The 21,906-nt window shown below is 36.3% G+C and overlaps 1 protein-coding gene across 1 annotated transcript in view; it reads left to right on the forward strand.

Moving 5' to 3' along the window:
- Nucleotides 1-21,906, forward strand: part of VPS8 (VPS8 subunit of CORVET complex) — a 235,611-nt gene that overhangs the window by 147,512 nt on the left and 66,193 nt on the right. The window contains 6 exon segments of the mRNA XM_070582453.1: nt 4,553-4,700; nt 8,295-8,384; nt 11,365-11,407; nt 14,994-15,097; nt 20,379-20,460; nt 20,813-20,895. Of these exon segments, the coding sequence (XP_070438554.1) occupies nt 4,553-4,700; nt 8,295-8,384; nt 11,365-11,407; nt 14,994-15,097; nt 20,379-20,460; nt 20,813-20,895 (550 nt within the window).

Here is a 21,906-nt window from a genome sequence, read left to right on the forward strand (position 1 = left end):
GAACTTCCCCCGAAGACTTGGCCCCCCTGGAATTTTTAACTCTCAGGTTTCCACACTGAACCTCCAGCAGTTCGTCAATTACGGTTTAATTAAGTTTAACCCAGTACGGTCTCCAGTAGCTGTGGTTTTTATATCTGCTGTCTGTCTCTTTCTAATTTGGGTGGTGGCAGTTTGCCCTGTGACCTCAATACTCAGATGGATCCAGGAAGGATTGTTGATTTTCAGTTTGTTCGGCTTTTTTCCTCTGAGGACGGAAGTGTTAACTTTCAGTGTCTTTACATGCCAGACCAGAAACCAGAAGTCTTTGTTCTCTATATGTTCAGAATTATATGTGGATATCATAATAGATTTATAGTAGTCTGACCCAGCTTCAGTTCAAAATCTGTTTCTGGAAACTGTTTAAAGAATGTCTCTGTGGTGAGGTCACAGAACTGCCGCTCTTCCATCTCTTCCAATTCCATCTATCACTTGAGGCAGAGAATGACATCAGGTTTCTCACCTAAACCTGAAAGTGCACCAGTTTAAGTATTATGGGGAGATGCCAGGACCTGCGTCTTTCCAGTCTTTTTCTACTTGGGTCACATTAAGACAATCTTTCCTAATAGGATTGCTAGCAGATTTTAGTGATGAGAGCTTTGCATTGGGAAGAAAATATACATTACAGGTAACTGCAGTTTTCTTCTTATTAGTGTTATGAATAGTGGAACTTTGGAATATTTGTTTTAGCTATGCTATGAGTTTTTAACTGAAATCTATACAGCGTTGGAATGATCCAAAACTTGATAAGATTATGGAGCTAAATTATTTTTTCTGCCCCTAAAGTCATTGGGCTCGTATTTCTGTTAGCTTATAAAGCCATTCTTCCTGCTTATGTAGGAGAACATTCAAAACAGTATACTTTTTTATGAATATCAGAGAGAAAACAAAATTTCTTTTAAGATTTAAAGGAGGACATTTGGACACTTGATTATTAATCAAACTCTGGAGATGGAAAGTGGCCAAATCCCCTACAGATCTGTCTTCGATCTGCTGTTACATCATTTGATGCAGCAGAATCTTTGCTGTTAGACAAATGGTACACTTGTCTGCTTTGGTCTGTGCCTCGTAAAAGTTTATAAGGGATTGTGGCTCTTCCTGTGTGAGGGGTACTGACAGCTGTGCACAGTGTAATGGGTCATCATGGAGCTCAGAGAGACCAAAGCATGCTACTGCGCTCCTTCTTCCCACAGGATGGGTTTCCATCTAAGCCAGTTGCCTGTCCAGTTTGTGGAACATTGTAACTATGTTAAAGTTTCATATAAATTTTGTAGGTACTGTCTTTGCTACTTATAATAACCACATCTGAAGTATTTTTCAGGCAGATTGGCACGCTCACTCATGTTTTGTTCAGTTGACACAGGATTACATTGTGGCATCTTTAACATGGAATGTATATGGAGGGCTAAAAGTTCAGCTGAGCAGCCTTGTGAAGCAACTTGCTTTGAATTAAAACTATATGGAAAATAATTTACTCTTGTGTGTTGTGAGTGATATATCTGAGTTCTCAGTCTAAAAGGTACCAAGTAGTCGTTAGTATGTCACCACCTCTAAGGACTGGATCTGTGGGAATGAGGAGAGAATTCAAGTAGTCAGGATTTAGGCTAAGCTGAGGTGACCCTAGTTGTCAAAACAAGTTACTGAGGGAAATTGTGAAATCCTCTTCCTTGGAAATCTAGAAGAGTAGTCTAGACTATTTTTGTGTGGTATTTAGAATGAGGAGGAAGGACTCAACCAGACTTTTTTCATTCCTGCACAGCTTTTATTTTCTCTGGCAAATATTTTGAAATCAGCATTTAAATTTTAGAATCAATTTAATGTAATTTTTTCAAAACTGGTAGTTTATCCTTCCCCAGAAATGGCCTAATGTGCAAGATTATAATTTTAAATTATTTTCACAACCTAAGTAAGAATGGATATTTTCTTCAACCTGAATTTTGGGGTGTGGTTGGTATGTGTGTGTTGTGTATTTCACAAGGCAAACAAATGCTTTCTTTTAAAGCTGACAAGATAAAGCCTTGTAAAATTCTCCGTTTTATATATACTTAAATGTTTGTATCTTTTAAGTCAATGCTGTTATTAAAATAGAAATTCCCAAAGAGTAGGTATGCTTTAGGTCTAAAATATGTAATTTTGACAGCCATTAAAGTTAGCAGTGGGTATACGGCAAAGTAGGCAGCTCATAGAAGACTAACAGAAATAGCTTTGGGAAATGGATATAACAAATTGTATTTATATGCAAGACTGATAGCAGTCAGAAATGGGTGTAAATTCATTAATGCTACAGTTTATTTATTAAAGGTTTGGTTATGTTGCTGTTGCCCAATCATTTCCCAGCACACACATTATTTCCCTCGCAGATGAACGCATCAAAATCTATTCGTCTGGGTGATTTGCTTGGTTTGATGCATCTTCACATCTTCAGTACTTGTAAAGAGTTTTGTCAATAAATGTTCTGGAAGTAATTAAATACTCTGATTCATTGGCACATGCTTATGTCTAATCTTAATTTGTTCCATAGTCTTGCATTTATAAGACATATTAGCGGAAGTCTGGTGTAGATAAAATGTTAACACCACTAACAATATGGCAGAGACATCTGGAAAGTACACTGGCTCACCTTAATGTCGAGAAACATTCGTTAGCATTCTCTTTCTCTTTTACCTAATAGTGTTCTGTTGAGACACAACCTTGATCCTACGTACAGAACTATCATTTCCCTGGGTTTATCATGTGCGTCTTCTGCTTTCTCCATGTAGAACTTTCTGACAGGATTTATTCCTAGCTTTACCTGACTTTATAGCCCTAGTCCTTGTAATTTTCACCCCTCTATCCTATATTTCGTTCCCTCTGTTTGCATGCAATCCGGTACACTATTTCCAGTCAGTTCACTTCGGTTCAATGTACGTTTACTGAGCACCTATTTATTATGTGCCAAGACTATGCTAATACTGGGGAAATAACAATGAACCAACACGGTCTTTGCTTTCCCAGTTTATAGTGTAATCAAACAGATAATTTTCAGATTATATGATAAGAACTAAGGTAGTGGTCCCCATAGGGCATAACCAGTCACTTAACAAAATTCCACATTAAAGGCAGTTGTGAAATTTTAAAAAAAATTGAAAATTCGATCTTTGGGATTGACAGTTAATTTGAAGAGATAGTGAATTAGCCCATCAGCAAGTATTGAAAGCATCGAGCAGTAGAACTTACTGAGCTCATCACCCAACCTCTAGTCAAGAGTGAGTGTCACCAAGCTCTTCATTTAGGAAGGATTACCCATATGTAAATATAATTTCTTCTTCTGTAACTGAAGTCTCTTACTAGTAAAAATAAGAGGGCTCTTTACCATCATTTATAGAATATTTAGAAGCCCAGATCCTTCTCTCTGGAGTCCAGAGATTCCCACCTATGGCTCTTGGTGTGCTGTGCGTGGGCTCCAGGTGTTCTTAGAGACTGACCCCCTTGGGTCGTGGGGTGGTTCTTGAGGCACCTAGAATGCCCTGTCATCAATCTTATTTTACTCCGATGGGCCATACAAATATTGTTGCTTTCTCTGTGCCACAATATGAGAAAAGCTGGCAAGTGTTGCTTTAGACAATCTGCCTTAACCTTTCTTCAGAAGGTCAGTTTCCCAAGCAGTCATTTTGTGTCTTATTAACCCTATTTCAATTCTTTATATAAGGAGCTTCAGTTGAGGAATTCCGAAGAGAAGATAGGACTTTCAGTAGGAACTGATTTGTTATGAAACAAGAGAGAAGATGATTCTTAGGTCTCCCGTGAACAACAGTTGATTTTCTAAATAGTTCATTTTGGCCACCCGTAGTTGAGTGTCCTCCATGATACAGCTAATCCTCTACTTCCACAGCTTCTGTGTGGGCACTATGACTAGTGAACTTGGTGAATAGCTGGCAGACAAGGCAAATGAACCCATAAATGTTGTGTATCCTACTATTCATCCAATTTTTTGTTTTAACAACACCCAAATAGTTAGCCGTTACTACATGCAAGACACTGTTGTAGGCTTTGAGAATTCATTAGTGAGAAGATACCTCATGCCTGCCCTCCGAGTTTATAGTCTTGTAGAGAAGATAGATAATTAAAAAGTAATTACATTATGGTGCGTTTGGTGCTGCGAGGCAAGGACAGCGGGGAGTGCTGGTGAGACTGGAAGATGGTTTGTTATGTACAGGTACTCAGGGATCAAATCATTTAAACTGAATTGGGTCGATCTTTGTTTCTTTTAGAGCAACAGTGTGTCTTTTGGTGTTATTCAGAGGCACCTTCATGGAATATTATTTCCTTAATTGTTGAGTGTAAACTGAGAAATACTGTGATTTAGAGTGCCTCTGACGTAACTTACTGCTAACCTAAGTAACAGGGAGACTTTTAATTCGCAACTTTTCCTGACCAGAAGATAGTCTTGGTTTTAAGGTAACATTTTTTTTTTACCTGTAGCCTGAATTATAGATGTGAATAAATAATGCTACTCTCTTGCCTTTTATGCTTTCAGGGAAGGTATTCATGTAAATCAAGAATTGCTGCAAATATCTCCCTGTATTACAGAGCAGTTCATTGAGCTGCTCTGTCAGTTCAACCCGGACCAAGTTATAGAGACGCTGCAAGTCCTTGAGTGCTACCGCCTAGAGGAAACTATTCAGGTGAGACCAGTAGTGTAGCGGAGACAAGCGTGGGCTTTTCCTAATCAGTCACCATTTTACAGGGAGCAAGGGGAAACTCACACAGTGAACCACTTGCCTAAGCTGAAGCTCAAAGGTGGTAGCACCTGAGATTGAACCCAGACAGACTGGCTCCATGGCACATGCTCTTCATTGCCTCCCTATTTAGTAAAGTCAGAAACAGCACGTGTCCATCATTGTTGTTAATCAAGTTTCACAGCTATTCTGACCAACATGATAAGCCTAGAAAAAGGAATACAAGAAACATATTAAAAGGAGAAAACCAAGCTCTTGTTCGCAGGCACTGATGGTGAGATAGTCCTGCTGCGCCGTAAGACTGACTAGGCTGAAGGGAATTCAGTAGCCGTAGCACAGGCTCTGCTTTGGTTCTCTTCCCTTGTTTTCTCCTGTTTCCATATGAGAAGCTAGTACATTCCCCATTTAAAGTTTATTTTAGGGGCTGGCCTGGTGGCTGGCAGTGGTTAAGTTTGTGCACTCTACTTTGGTGGCCCAGGGTTTGCAAGTTTGGATCCTGGGAGTGGACCTAGCGCTGCTTGCCAAGCCATGCTGTGGCATCATCCCACATAAAATAGAGGAAGATTGGCATAGATGTTAGCTTAAAGCCAATCTTTCTCACAAAAAAAAGAAAAGAAAAGAGATTTATTTTTAAACTACCATTATACCTCCTTTCCTTTGCTATCAATACTCATGAAACAGTAAGCTATATTTTTTATTATCCACTTCCTGAACTGCCCACACACTTTAAAATTTTTAAATTATGAAATATTTCAAATATATTGAAATATGCAGAATATCAAATACCTATATACCCACCAACCCAATTTTATAGTTGTTAACATTTTGCCGTACTGGCTTCAGATCTTTGATGTTTTGTTGTTGGTTTGTTTTAGCAATAAAGCACCTTTTATGCATCACATTCCCCTCTTCTCCCCTGAGGTCCCCACCAACCTCACGATGGGAAGTTTCTTCTTCCCATTCGTGTTTTTTATTTTTCCTATTTATGTGTTGATCTATAAAATACGTGATACAGTCTTACGTGTTTTTGGAATTTTTATTAATGGTATCATAATACATATCTCATTGCAAATTTCTTTTTTCATTAAATGTTTTTAAACCTATCATTTTTTATACATGTAGATCTAGTTCATTTTAATGGTTGTATAATATTCTATTGAGTGAATATGCTACAGCTTATTTATTTCCCTATCGATAGGCATTCATATTGCTTCCAGTCTTTTACTTTATAAGCAACGCTACATTATACATCCATGTCATATTTCCTTGTGTTTCCATGTGAGGTTTCTCTAAATAATACATCTGGAAGTGAAATTCTTGAAACAATAGAGTAGCTTAATTCTACTGATATTACCAAGTTGATTTTCTGTTTGTTTCTATTCTCATCATCAGTGTTTGATATTTGCTGTTTTTCCACATTCTCGCTGATTACTAATATTTTTAGACTTCTTAATTTTTACCCGTGTGATGGATATCATTGATTACGTATGACATTGAGCATTATTCCATATATTTAATGACCCTTTTGATTTTCTTTTCTCTGAATTATCTATTCATATTATTTGCCCTTTTTTCTACTGAGGTTTTGCCCTTTGCTTGATTTCTGTTTCTTTCTCATTTCTGCATCTCTAATCCTTTGCTGATTTGGTGTGTTGGATATGCCTTCTTGCAGTCTTTTGTGGCATGTCTTTTAACTTGGTTTTTAGTGACTTCTATTTTATCAGTCTTTTCCTTTAAGGTTTAAACTTTTTTGTGTGTCTTATTTCCTTTCATAATTTTATGGCATAAAAGATAGCCTCTTATATGAGTTATATAGTTTAGCTTTTTACATTTAGGCTTTTAATTCATCGGGAATTTATTTTTGTAAACAGATCGTGAGAGATTTGTATATTTTTTTCCACATCCATAGCTAATGGTCCATGGGGCATTTTATCATCTTTTCGTCACTGACTTATAATGCCACACCGCTGCATACCAAACTCCCAAATATACGTAGATCTGTTTGTGGATTCTGTTGTGTTCCTTTGGTTATTTGTCTTTCCTTATACCCATACCACATATTTTAATTAATACAGCTTTACAATAAGGCTTATTATTTGAAATAAGAGTCTTCCCCCTTCATTCTTTTTCTTTAAAATTCTTTGGCTACTCTTGGCCTCTTACTATTCTACATCAACTTAGGAATCACATTATCAGGTTCTTTTAAAAAAAATTCTTCTGGGATTTTGATGAAAAAATACATTGAATTTGTAGATTAATTCAGGGAGATTGACATCTTCTGGTATTGAGTCTCCATATTCAGGAATACGGTTGTCTTTTCAAAAGATCTTTTATGCTGTTTGGTGAGATTTTATTACTTCTATATAATATTTTATATGAGATTCTTGCACACATTTTCTTAAATTTGTTCCTAGAAACTTATACTTTTTGTTAACATTGTGAAAGGAAATTTTTTGAAAATTTTTTTATTGATTGCTGCTGCTATAGGTTAATAATTTTGGTGCATTGTTTTGTATCTGGTAACCAGGCTGAGTTCTTTTTTCATTCAACTAGTTTCTAGATTTTTTAATGACAAAGATATTTTATGAGAATAAAGGTACTTTTGGGTTGTTTTCTTTCCAATCTTATACTTTTTTCTGCCTCTTATCAGATGTCTAGGAGCTCTAGGATATTATTGAGTAGAAGCAGTGACAGTATGCATGCTTGCCTTGTTCCTGATTTAAAAACGAACGTGTCTAACATTTTACATTAAATATGGTGTTTATTATAGAATTTTAATAGATAATTTTTTATTAAATTAAGAAAGTTCCATTCCCAGTTGTGTTTTGTTTTTGTTTTTGTCAAGACTGGGTGCTGCATTTTATCAAAGACTTTTTCTGCATTTATTGAGATGATCACATGTTTTTCTCCTTTAATCTCTTTACCTGTTAACATGTTATTTGGGCCTCTCTTTTTTCTTACTACTAAGAAAGTTTTATTCTACTTTATTAGTTTTTTCAAAAACTAATTTGGGGTTTGTTAAACTTCTCCATTGTTTCTCTGTTTCTTTTCTATGGCATTATTTTCTGTGTGTATTTTCTTTCTTTTGTCTTCTTAGCTTAATTGGTATGTCTTTTTCACTTAGTAGAAACTCTTAATTTATTAAATTTTATTAAGATCCCTCAAGTTGACGTGGAGTGTTTTCTTTGTCATTTTGTTCTAAATGTTTTGTGTATAATTTCACTTACCAATTTCCGGTTTATATTATTACTATTTATGTGTATGTGTTACTTTTTCTCCAATAGACCTTATTCAGATGTGTAACAATGTTTTAAATAGATCAGTGAAAAAAAATGGATGAACGTAGTCCAGTTAGAACTGCCAAATGGGCCACTATAAAACTAGAAGGCCAAATATTTGCATATTATACTGTAAAGTAGCGTACTACTAAGGTATGAATTCGTTATTTATTATCATGCAGTATTTTCATCCTTAATAGGATCTTCTCACTACACAGACGAGATTTGTGAACAAAAATCTCTATCTTTTCTTCTTTCCTAGATTACCCAGAAGTATCAACTTCATGAAGTCACTGCTTATCTATTAGAAAAGAAAGGAGATATTCATGGTGCCTTCTTAATAATGCTAAAGGTAACATTTTACTCTGTTTGCTTTGTCCTGTTTCTGTGTAGCCCTCTATCAATTCATCAGTCCATCTTTTTTAGTTGAGATATAATTGACATATAACAGTGTGTAAATTTTCATCAATCCATCTTAATTTCTTATGTTTCAAAGTAAGTTGCAGACAATAGTGCATTTTACCTCTAAATATTTTTATCATGCATGTCATTGACTAGAGTTCAATATTTCTTTGTGGGTTTTTTTAAGGTAAAATGCACATACAACAAAGTTCACAAGTCTTGTGTACCATTTAATGAGTTTTGACAAGTGCATACACCTGTATGTATAGCCCTAGTTCCTAACAAGACAGAGAACATTACCTTCACCCCAGAAAGTTCTCTTATACTTCTTCATAGTCTGTTCTCAATCCCATCCCCCCAGAGGTAACCACTCTTCTGATTTTTTTCATCGTGGATTAGTTTTGCTTGTTCTGTTCATTCATGTTAATGGAATTGTACAGTAGGTACTCTTGTGTAATTCTTCTTTCCTTCAGCATAATGTTTTTGAGATTTATCTATGTTATTTCATGTATCACTAGTTTGTTCCTTTTATTGCTGAGTCACTTAATTGTATGAATATAGCACAGGTTATCCATTCTCATGTTGATTGACGTCTGGGCTATTTCTAGTCTTTGGCTATTATGAATAAAGCTACTGTGATCACTCCTATACACAAATGTTTTTATTTCCCTGGAGTCAATACCAAGGAGTGGAATTGCTGGGTCACAGGATAGGTATAGGTTTAGTTTTATAAGAAGTTATCAGATCTCCTTCCAAAGTGGTTATACCACTTTACATCCCACCAATAGTGTATGAAAGTTGCTCCACATTCTCAGCAACAGTTGGTGTTCTATCAATTTTTCAAAGAATTTTTTTCCATTTTTTTAGTTGTTATGAAATATGCATATCATAAAATTTACCATTTCAGTGGCATTAAGTATATTCGCATTGTTGTGCAATTATCACCACCATCCATCTCCAGAACTTTTTCAACTTCCCAAACTGTAACTCTATACCCATTAGACAGTTACTCCCCATTCCTACCTCCCTGCTCCTGGCAACCACCATTCTACTTTCTGATTCTTTCACTTTGTTTACTCTATGTACCTCATATTCATGGAGTCATACAGTGTTTTTTTTGTGTGTGTCTAGCTTATTACACTTAGTATAATATCTTCAAGATTTATCCATGTTTAACACGTGTCAGAATTTTATTCCTTTTTAAAGCTGAATAATATTCCATTTTATGTATTATATTGCATTTTATTTATTCATCCATTGATGGACACTTGGGTTACTCCCACCTTTTAACTATTGTGAATGATGCTGCTATGAACATGGATGTACAAATATCTTTTCAAGACCCTGCTTTAATTTCTTCTGGGTATATATCTAGAAAGAGAATTGCTGGATTAAATGGTAATTCTGTTAATTTTTGAGGGATTGCCATACTGTTTTCTATGGTGGCTGCGCCATTTTGCATTCCCACCAGCAGTGCACAGGGGCTTCAGTTTCTCCACATCCTCACCCACACTTCTTATTTTCTGTTTTCTTGATAGTAGCCATCCTAATGGCTGTGAAGTGTTATATCTGTTTTTTAAATATTATCATCTAGCTAAGAATAGATTAGGGATGTCCTTTTTATGTCAAAAACTACTCCATATTAGCTTCTAGGTTTTTTATAGCCATATAAGTGTAAAGCAGGCCAGGAAGAATATGCTACAAAGGCTTTGTGTAGGCTCTTAACCTCTTTTAATCTGTAAGTTACCCCTACATCCATTTTTTCCTTGTAATTTATTTGTTGATAGCATGAACCTGGTTTTAAAGGCTAAGTAAAAATATTCCTGGCATGGATGGAGGGAAGTGAAACAAGAAATCCTCACAGGGAATAAGGCCATCATTTGCAAAGACATGGGAATACAAAGAAATATGAACTGCTAGGAGAGCAGCCAGCAGCTTTATTAGAGCTCAACTATCAATACGCAGGTCAGGTTAGAAACAAAGGCTAAGTCCAGATTTGGAAAGATTTTGTAGAACATGCTAAAGAATTAGGACTGATTCTGTTGTCACACAGGATCAGCTAAAGGTTTTTAAGCAAGGAACTGGCATAATGTTGTTGTTTCATAAAGACTGCTCTGATCACTGTAGGAAGATCTGGCGGGGAGGGTGTGCAGAGAAGTGCGAGGTAAAAACTCAAAACAGAGCATCTGTGAGGCTGTTGAGTAGTACAGCTATGAATCAGTGAGGGCTTAAGCTGGGTGTGGCAGTGGCGGTGGAGTGAGAAGAAGAGGTGGATTTGAGAACTATTGATCATTTCTATATGGTGCGGAATAAATGAGAGGTATGGTGATTCTATGATTTTTAGGTTAACATTGGCCTATATGGGACCTAAAGAAAAGGAGCAAATTTTGCGTAAAATGGATGTGTTATGGTCAGTTTCAATGTATATTAAGACACCTTTGGAATATCAGTTAAGGGTGTCTAAGGGTCTAGAATTTAGTACAATAGTGGACACTACAACTGCATATTTGTGAGATGTCACACTCAAGGCTGTCCCCTGTGCTATAGGGATAGACTTATATGTCCTTTTTTATTCCCACCCACCTCTTTTTCTCATAACCCACTATGAATTTTATTCCCTTATTCCAAAGCATAGATAAATCCTAGTCCTCATTACTGTGCTTAAAGAATGTCAGTGATGACTGTGTGGTAGTGCAACAGAAGCAGAAGTGGGCCGAATAAGTGATACGTGATATTTTGGGTCCCTTCCGATACTGCTAGCTCTACTTTCTGTGTACACAAGAATGCTCTTCTGAATGATAGTAAGAAACCATTCTTAATAACCTTGTTGCTTCTTGAGGATTTTTCTTTAACATATGTTAATTCAAATATGTGGTGGATTAGAAATACAAAGTGTTCCTTTTACCCCTGCATTCTTTTTTACCTCCTAGAGACTACAGAGCAAACTTCAAGAGATAACACATCAAGAAGAAAGTAAGATCTTGGGTATAATTTACAATTTTTTCTCCAAGGGATCCCATGTTGTAAAAGTTGTTGTCTAATAAACTGCATTTATTGAGTAATAATTAGATTCATCTGCATAATTACTGTTTATCCACTTTAACATTGATCTTAATTTTAGCTCATTTTCAAGGGCTCTTAGTAGGAAATTGTAGAAGCCATTGTGGCTTTGTGATGCAAATTGTCAGCGGAGGTCAGTATAAAATTAGGCACTTTTTGCTGCTATGATTATTCTTTTGGTTATATTTCTGTACTGTTTTTTGGTTATATATAAATGAGATGCATAACTAATGTCATAAAAGTTACTATAATGTGCTGAGCAACAGCAAGTCAGAGCTTCTAATCAGTAAATAGCCAGTGTTTCTGTACTGAATTTATATAATTTTAGCACAAAGTGGTAAAACTTGACAGTTGAGAATCTTGAATGGCTTTGTCATGGGTAGATATATAATTCTCATTATTTTCCTTAACGTTTAATATATATTTATTGTTTTCAATTGTGGAAAAGTATACATAACACAAAATTTACCATTTTAACCATTTTAAGTGTATAGTTCAGTGGCATTAAGTACATTCACATTGTTGTGCAGTTACCACCACCATCTACGGAACATTTTCAACTTCCCAAACTGAAACTCTGCAGCCATTAGACAATCTCTCCTCATTCCCTCCTCCTTCCTCAGCTCCTGACACCCACCATTCTACTTTGTGACTCTATGAATTTGACTCCCTACTCTAAGTACTTCATATATGTGGAATAATAGTATTTGTCCTTTTGTGTCTGGCTTATTGCCTTAGCATAATGTTTTCAAGATTTATCCACGTTCTAGCATGTGTCAGAATTTCATTCCTTTTTAAGGCTGAATAATATTCCCTTTTACTTATATACTGCATTTTGTTTGTCCATTCATCTGCCAGTGGGTACTTGGGTTGCTTCCACCTTTTGAGTCTTGTGAATAATACTGCTCTGAACATGAATGTACAAGTATCTTTTCAAGACCCTGCTTTTATTTTTTCTGGGTATATACCCAGAAGTGAAATTGCTGGATTAAATGGTAATTCTATTTTTAATTCTTTGGGAAGCCACCATATTGTTTTCCATAGTGACCATATCATTTTACATTCCCACCAGCAAGGCACAAGGGTTCCAGTTTCTCCACATCCTTACCACACTTATTTTCTCTTTTCTTGTTAATAGCCATCCTAATGGGTGTGAAGTCATGTCTCATTGTGCTTTTGATTTGCCTTTACCTAATGATTAGTGATGTTGAGCATCCTTTTCATGTTCTTATTGGTCATTTTTATGTCTTCTTTGGAGAAATGTCTATTCAAGTCCTTTGCCCTCTTTTGAATTGGATTATTTTTGTATTACTTGACTATTTTCAAAATAGCCCTCCCAAAGTTCAAAGAATCAGTTGAAAGGTGATTGTTAGATTGTCCTGCCTCTTTAACACACCAGCACATTTCTTGAACCCCTTGGCCCACACATTTCCCTAAACACTTTTACCCTAATTTTGTGTAGATTACTTGCTTATCTATATTTTTTGATGGTTAGGACCTAGGTGATAGGTATTATACTGAATCTTTTTGGAACTTCAGTAAACACGTGATTGACTTTTCCATATTTAACTCAGCTAAACATTTAGCTATTATTTTTGTACTGTTGCTATGTGTTCAGTCAATTTAACTTTGTTAGATTTGTTGCATTTATGGTATTTTTCTTTTTGTTATAAGAATAATTTTTGCAGACATGAAAGATTGAGGGAAAAATAAGAAGAATGTTTCCCCTAAACCACAACACTGATTTGCAAGTGGTATGTCTAGGGAAGCCAGTACGTTGAATTCCAATGAAGATAAATTTCTCAGTAATAGTCTTACATCTACCATTTATTTTCAGCTTCAGTTTTTTTCAGTATGCTTAAGAATTTTGGAAGATTTGCTAATTGCAAGATAATGTGCTAGTTCCTTTGGGTTATAATATACATAGATGGCTAAAACACAGTCCTTACCCAAAGAACTACAGTCTTGTGAAGGAGACAGACATGTAAATAAAAATATCTAATGCTGGTAGAATCAAGTATTATAAAAGAGATACAGTGAGAGTGGCAAAGGATGTGGAAAAGTGGGGAACTGTTTGTAACTGATGAATCAGAGATACTTTTGTGGAAGAGGTGACCTTTGAAGTAGGATTGGAATGACGAATAGGAGTTTGATAGGCAAAAGCAAGAAAGGCCTCTAGGCTGAAAACATGAACATGAAAGTTCCTGGCTAGTAACCTGAAGGAGTGAGAAATAATCCAGTGATGCAAGAGCACAGGGTGAGAAGATGAGCCAGAGTGTTTACCATGTTTACTTACATTCTGTTCTTTTTTTAAAGAATTTTTTATTTTATCTTTTTCCTTTTTCTCCCCAAAGCCCCCCGGTACATAGTTGTATATTCTTCGTTGTGAGTCCTTCTAGTTGTGGCATGTGGGACGCCGCTTCAGCGTGGCTTGATGAGCAGTGCCATGTCCGCGCCCAGGATTCGAACCAACGAAACACTGGGCCGCCTGCAGCGGAGCGTGCGAACTCAACCACTCGGCCACGGGGCCAGCTCCCTTACATTCTGTTTTTAAAAATTAGAAGTCTTTGATGGTTTTGTGGATGGGACAGATGTGTTTGGACTCGTACTTGAGAAAACTCTAGTGACAGTATAAAAGGGAATGAGAAAGGCAAGATTTGGAAGTCAGAAGTTTAATTAAGAGGCTGTTGCAGTGCAAATGAAGTAATGAAGAGCTCCACCAGCATAAAAGTAGTGGGCTTATGAGAGTAAGGAAGTAGAATCAACAAAATTGGCAGTTTATTTGAATATGTGGGTGAAGGAGAGGGAAGCATCAAAGATAGTGAAGATTTACAAACTGGTTGACTTAAAGACGATGGTTCCCTTAACTTAGTTTGGAAATTTAGGGGAAGGAACAGATGTGAAGCGAGAAAGATGAGTAGGTTTTTTCACATATAAGGTTCAAGGTTCTTGCAGGACATCCATGCAGAGATAGATTCCTAGAGTCTGTCGAAAATTCAACCTGCAGATTATGAAAGGCATGAGGGCCAGAGGTGTGTACTTGAAAGTACAGCAATGTCATGAGAGTTGAAACCATAAGAGTGGCTGAAATTATTGAAAAAGGAAAAGGAAAAGGCCTAAGATAGTATTTTGGAGGAATTACCTACATTTAAGAAATAGGTGGAGGAAGAAATGGTAGAGCAAGAAACGTGAAAGATAATCTCTCTACTAACTAATCCCCAAACAGATGATTGAGAATTTTCCATAGCTAAAGAATATTAAAATGCTAAGTATGATGTGCTTTGAATGTACTGTGAATGTCAAACATTTATATGGAAAACCCCCATTGCACAGAGTTATCTGTTTTTTAACTGCTAAACCTCTGTATCAGGTCTTATAGATGATTCTATAATAGAAAACTAAAGCTATGCAAAGAAAAAATAGTTTAATTTTTTATAGAAACTCTGAGATTATCAGTAATGTATCCTTAAGTGATGTGAACAATTTTTTCTGAATCTAGATACTAAAGAGGATTCCTCGTTGAAGGATGTTGAAGATACCATGGTAGAGACAATTGCCCTTTGCCAGAGAAATTCACATAATTTGAACCAGCAGCAGCGAGAGGTAGGAGAAGATACATAGGTACTTAAAAGTCTGTTCTGGTCTGAAACTAGGAATTAATTCTATTTCCACTGCCCTCTCAGCTACCTGAGTTTAATTCAACTGGATTTTAATCACTGTTTAGTGCTCCCAGGAGTCTAAGACTCCTAAAGTTATTATAGGAGTGCTGTCTTCTTTGTTCTCACAAAAGGCTTTATATTCCTAGATTTGGCTGTGCTGCAAAAGTTAGGTGTATGAATAACTAGATGTCCTCGTTCTCTTGGGACTGAGATTTTGTGTATTCCGTGTAGTGGTACTGTGGATGTGTCATCATTTATCATCTCCTCCATTCCCTATGGATGAAAGTGAGCTTGAAGAACCTGAGGAAAACCCTCAAGGGATACAGAGAAAGCTGGAAAAAGGTCAAAGAAGGCTATGATATAGTAGTTCTCAACCTTGGCTGCATATTAGAGTCACCTGGAGAGCTTTGAAAAATCCCAGCACTCAGACTGCACCCCAAATCAATTAAATTAAAGTCTCTGGGGCTGGGACCCAGTCGTCAGTATGTTTTAAAGCTTCCCACATGCTTTTGCTGTGCAGCCAACATTGGAACCACTGCTGTAACAGATTCCAGACTGCAAAAAGGGAGAACACAAAACTGAAGGCGGTATAGTTGAGCGCCTGGTGCAGGTAGGAGTTACAGCAGTGAAGCAGAAACTAAGGGGGCGAGATGTGACTTGACTAAATTCTGTAGTAGCAGCATGATATGGCCATAACTCCTCTGTGCCTGCCCCTCCAGGCTCTGGCCTCCTTCCAGTGCCTGGGTTTCTGAAATGAGAAGCAGGGTAAATTTTTTATGTATAGTTTTAGCCATACATGTTACAGTGAAAATAATAAACTTGGTGTGTTTTCTGTTCTTATGAGATGGGTAAATTTCTCCTTTATGTTTTTGTCAAGGATTTTTTAAGGTCATAAATTTTGAAGACCCTTTAGAATATAAATCATATGTAACAGACACATTTACATAATAGATGTGATTTTTTTCTTTATTAAAAAAACTTTTTTGTGTAAAATGATACATCCTGTCATTTTTAAAAATCCTGCAATACAGAAAGTTACACAGAAGGATGTTTTAAAAAAAATTACCCTGTATCCATCCTGTCACCCAGAAATAACCATCATTATCATTTTGTGAATATCATTTTAGATATTTTTTATCTGCCTAGGTTGGCATAATTTTAGAAAAATTGGATCAAATAATGCCTGCTTTTAAAAATAAATATAGTATTTAATCTTGTTTGGCTGCATGCCCAGTTGGGTAAGGAGTGCAAGAGAGGTTGCAGAGACCGAAGAAAAGACCTGGAGATGGCAGGCAAGACATATGGGTTTATTAGGAGTTACATACAGGGAATGTCCAGTGGCGGCCAGCTGGATGGAAGTGTGCACCCACTACCTCCCCCTGAGAGAAGCTTGCCTAAGTAGGCAGAGGAACAAAGGCTGTGTGCCAGCCGAGAGGCATTGTCCTTGTATGACCTGCATTCCAAGGACCAGAGCTCCCCACAGGGGGCCTCTGTGTTCCCTCAGACCGCAGTGGTCTTTGTGCTAACTATCCCACGAGAAACAGCTGGGTTGGCCAAGCCCAGGAGTGTTATCATCATGAGTGCTGGCACGCAGCCCAGACAAGGGGCTGCAAGGACACATGGTCTTAAAGGGCACACGGGCTAGTGCGCCTACAAATCTCGTTTAGGAAGCTTATGTTAAAACTGAGGAATTTCTGAGTTACAAATAAATATTTCTTCGCCATACTATCTCGCTTAATAAATCTCACTGAAGTTAAAAAAAAATCTGAATAACTGTAATAGATTGGAATTATGTTTATAATTACATTTCAATTTTATAATATCTATGATGCGAAGCCAATAAGGAAACTTGCATGAACTTCTACTTGCTCCAATCTCTCTTCTCCATTCCTCTTAATTTTAATTACTTATGTTATTCTACCTCATTAAGGTTAATAACACATTCCTTTCTGTATCCGTAATTCCCATAGTTGTTTAATCTCTATTTAAGTGGTTGTGGGCTTTACACCAGTCTTTTTGCCATGACTTTGCCATTCCTCAGTTTTTATTTTCATTTGTCTTTTGGTTAGCTGGCTATATTTGGACATGGTTATATTTTGGTAGAAAAACACAAAAGGGTAGAATTGTTAAAACTATGTTTATACATATTTAATACCAAGCCTTTTTTTATTTTTCAACCTTCCATCTCTTCTCTAATATCTATTTGATACTCTTCCTTTTTCTCATGGAAAATTTAAGGAAAAAATGACAGTTGTGATTTATAAATAGAGCCATTTAGGTTCACATAAGCCGAAATAGGTCTAGATTCACATATATTAGTAGTAGAATTAGATATAAAATCCATGCCTCCAGAACTCCAGGGATTATTCTGATTATATTTGAACTCAGTATCTCTTAATCAGAGATAGGGACAAGGCTTTCTTCAATGTGACAAAGGAAAATTTATTCTATCTTTTTTTGGTCCAAAAAAAATATGTCTGAGTTGGAAATTGTCTTAATAAAGATATTAGATGTTAGACTTCTTTCTATCCTTTGAAATTTTCACTTCTCTAAGATTATTACACCATTTACTGGCTGCATATAAGAGAAGTCTGTCTGTCTCCCTCTCTTAGACATAAACACACACACACACACACACCCCTCCTGCCACTCTACACCTCCCCCAACAACTAACTAGTTCTGCTTCCTTTCTGAACAAGTTTCATAACAACAAAAAAAATTTGAATGATGGTTTTTATGTAAATACTATTTTTGTGAAAATGCTAGACTGATTTTATATAATACCACACAGTAAGTTTGGGAGATGGTTGATTGCCTTTTTTCTCTTTGTTTTTGTTTTGTTTTATAGAGAGTGAGAACAAGAGCTATTATCACAGACCCTAAACTAACTAGAAAATTTGAAGTATCCAAAAGCTTGAAAATGAACTGTCTCTAATATTTCTTTTCAAAAGTTTCATCAGAAGATTTAATAATATGTAGTATTTCCTTAAAGTTAGACCACAGGAAGTTGGGTTGTCAGTCCTTTCCCAAGTAGAATCGGGACCTGTCCTGCCTTTTTTTATCTGTCTATTTATGCTGCTACCCGAGGGTCCTGTGATTACATAGAACGAATAATATGGCCGTGTTATGCATATAATTTCCTGAAAAGAAAGCTATTTATTGCATAACATGAGAAAGTAATTCAGGTTTAATTGTGTTGCTCTCAGGGGTTAGGATTGTCATTGTCATGGATGGTTATTTTAGCCTATGAGTTTTTAGAGTTATCCAAGGTAAAATTTTAAGAACCAATATTAAAGTGCAAGAGAGAGAAAATATTTAAGAAGTGTTCGCCATATAGTTAGGGTTAATGTAGACGTTTAATTGAAGAATACCTTCTATTTAAGGTATGAACACATCCTCAGGCTGTTACCTCTACAGCCATGTTTCCCCTAGTCTGCATCTATAAATCATGAATAAAGTAAACTTTAAGAAGATAATTCTTCTAAATTGTCCAGATTAAATAAGAAAATTTAAAAACCAAATTTCTAGGGGCCAGCCCAGTGGCACAGCAGTTAAGTTCGCACATTCTGCTTCAGCAGCCCGGGGTTCTCTGGTTCAGATCCTGGGTGCAGACTTACACACCGCTTACCAAGCCAGGCTGTGGCAGGTGTCCCACATATAAAGTAGAGGAAGATGGGCACGGATGTTAGCTTAGAGCCAATCTTCCTAAGCAAAAAGAGGAGGGTTGGCAGCAGATGTTGGCTCAGGGCTAATCTTCCTCAAAAAACAAAAAGTCAAATTTCTAAGCATAGTAAATATAAAACCCAAAAGATAATAATTAAATATGCCATGTATCATTAAATTAAAAGACCATAAAATGCACAGAAATAAATGATGTGATTGTGAAAATAAGTTAAAATAGGCAACTAAAAGGTAAGCTAAGTAAAGCTATCTAAGAATAAAATACAAGATTAAAAGTTCATGAGTACTGGATAAAGTAAGTTAAAATTTCGATAAAATAAAGCATTTCCGGGATGTAACATAGTATCTCAAGAATTTGAAGAAATACATAAAAAGTCAGCAATATAATATTCTGTTCTTAGGAAAACTCAAGTGGGGACAGATAAGGGCTTCCTAGTAGAGCTCTTCAATGAGAAGTCACCCAATGGAAAAGTCACTGGACCCTTAGCCTGTCCCCTTTGCCTTAAGGGATTCCCGTATCTCCATTGCCAGCTGAGTTCTACAGTGTCAGATGGAAGGGTACACGACATGCCCTCTTCTGTATATAACCACTCTTTCTTTGCTCTGTCAATGCTTGCTTTTCTTCATGGCTCCTGGATGTTTGCAGGAGTAGGTTCCTCCCAAGATAATGGATTAAGGCCCTTGTAAATCATTATCCAACAAGAAAACATGTTTGAAATTTTAAAATGTATTAGTTTGTTTTTTGATGATAAGTATTTTTCCTAAGGTTTAGGAAGAGCACAGAATTTAGAATCAGACTGCCAGTTTGCTGACACTGTGATCTTTGGCAAAATTACTTAACTTCCCTAAACTTCCGTTTCTTATCTCAAGTGAAGATAATGCTTACTGTATAAAGTTATTATGAGATTAAAATGAGAAAATGTGTGTAAAGCGTTGAATACAGAGCCCAACATAAGAGGAATAAATAAATGATAGATCTGTTAATTTATCTCAGGATGTAGTTGGAAATATTAATTGAAAGTATGTTAACTTTCGCTTCTTGGTCTGTGATGACTAAGGAAATACAAAATAATGCTTGATATAGGAAAAAACATTGGATAACCTTTATCTTGCTTGACATAGCTGAAGAGAGTTGGGGGGATAAATGTCGGTGGGTACTCTGTTCTCTTCTGCAGTACATCGGGTTGTTTAGACTTTGACAGTGATGCATTTATACCAGAGAATGTAAGAACCCAGCAGGAAGCTCCTTTGAACCTACTCTTTCTTGAGACACAGAAGGCTGCAGTTCCAAGGTCTAGATTTACTTAACTTCATCTCCCTTATTTTCCCAAGGTGCATGGTAAAGGTGTCTGTTCTTGCTATGGTCCCTGCTTTTTATTGTCTTTTATCTTACCAGTCAAGTGTTCCATCTTTTCTTTTTAAATTTTTACCAACAAATGTATATGAGAAGTACATTTCAACTTGTAAAACACTATGCTGATGTTAGCTATTCTTAAAAATAACCGAGCACTTTGGTTTTTCTTTGGTTTCCTCTGATATTATAGGCACTCTGGTTTCCATTATTAGAGGCAATGATGGCCCCTCAGAAGTTGTCTAGTTCAGCAGCTCCTCATCTACATGCTGAAGGTAAGTTCATCAAAGTCCACCTATACCGTCACCCGATTTTTATCTGACAAAAGTTATCATTTATGATACCTTTCCCCAGTACCGTATTCTTATTATTTTCCTTAATGAAATCATATTGTAGTGTTGATCTCCTCTTTCGGGTTCAGTTCTTTCTGTGGCACCAATATATCATTTGTCTTGAATAATAGTGGCTTTGCAACTTACCAAGAGTTAACTTTAAAAATATCAAACTGGCCTTGGTTAGCTAAGTTTCTGGGAAGCTATATAAGTCCACTATTTTCCACTGACAGATAGGAAAAGCCAAAAACTCTTATTTTCAACTAACCTTAATATTAACATTTTATTATAACAGCTCTGAAATCTTTGACCATGCAAGTCCTAAACAGCATGGCAGCATTTATTGCCCTTCCATCAATCTTGCAAAGAATCTTACAGGTAAGTTAAAAGGGGGAAAAATACAATTGATCAATTTCAACTAATATTTTAGTTATGTGTACATAACAGCAAATTGGACTAATGTTTAAATGAGTCTCAAGAATCACGCAGCTAATATTTGGCATTAACTGAATATCTAACCTGTGATTCTCATCCTTGAATCTTTCCTAGCACTCCAGGGGTGTGGGCTTGCCTGGCACACACTTGGGACCTTCAGTTAGTGAGTGCAGCCTTCAGATGTTCACTGTTAACCTTGGGATGTAGATATACAAGCTTCCTATTGGTGTGCTAACTAGGAGAGAATTGCCATTATTTCCAGCTGATTATACTTTTCTAGATCAAAAAAAGATAACCTAAAAATTAAGTTAATATAGGCATTTCTTAATCCTAGGTTGTTACTTAGTTTTTCTAACTCATCCTAAAACTTACTCTATGTCCAAGACTCATCCTCTACTCTAGATTCTGGCCAGCTTTCTGTCCAAAGCCTTTGTAGGAAACATCATTCTAGCCTGTTTTCTTCAGCAAAAATGGCTGAATTTTTCCAACTTCATCAAAAGGAGAACACTGAAATTACACTAAGACATAGTTTTAGAAAAATCTGTGAACATTCTTGGGGAAACAGCAGGAATTATCCTTAGAATCCATTTTATCTTCCTTCGCTTTATGTAGTATAGAGCACACACACACACAAATCAAACAGTAATATGATGCTATTGGTCTTTATAATTTTCAAATGGTTTTTATCCAATCAAGAATATCCCTGTCAGCTCTCCTTTAAGACTCTCCAAACTCTCTTCCCATCTGATATTAAACATCTGGGCCTTTGCTGATAAAGATTGCCGCATCCAGTAGTCTCCCTTCACATAGTACGTTACCATTTAGAATGTGTCTTCACACATATTATCTCACTGATCTTTATCATGTATTGAATAATTCTTTGATAAAGACTACTTCTCTTATGTCCATTTTAAAATACGTCAGTCTTAAGATTTTTAATCATATATAAAGTAA

Source organism: Equus przewalskii, chromosome 18, assembly GCF_037783145.1.
Source record: "Equus przewalskii isolate Varuska chromosome 18, EquPr2, whole genome shotgun sequence".
NCBI lineage: Eukaryota > Metazoa > Chordata > Mammalia > Perissodactyla > Equidae > Equus > Equus przewalskii.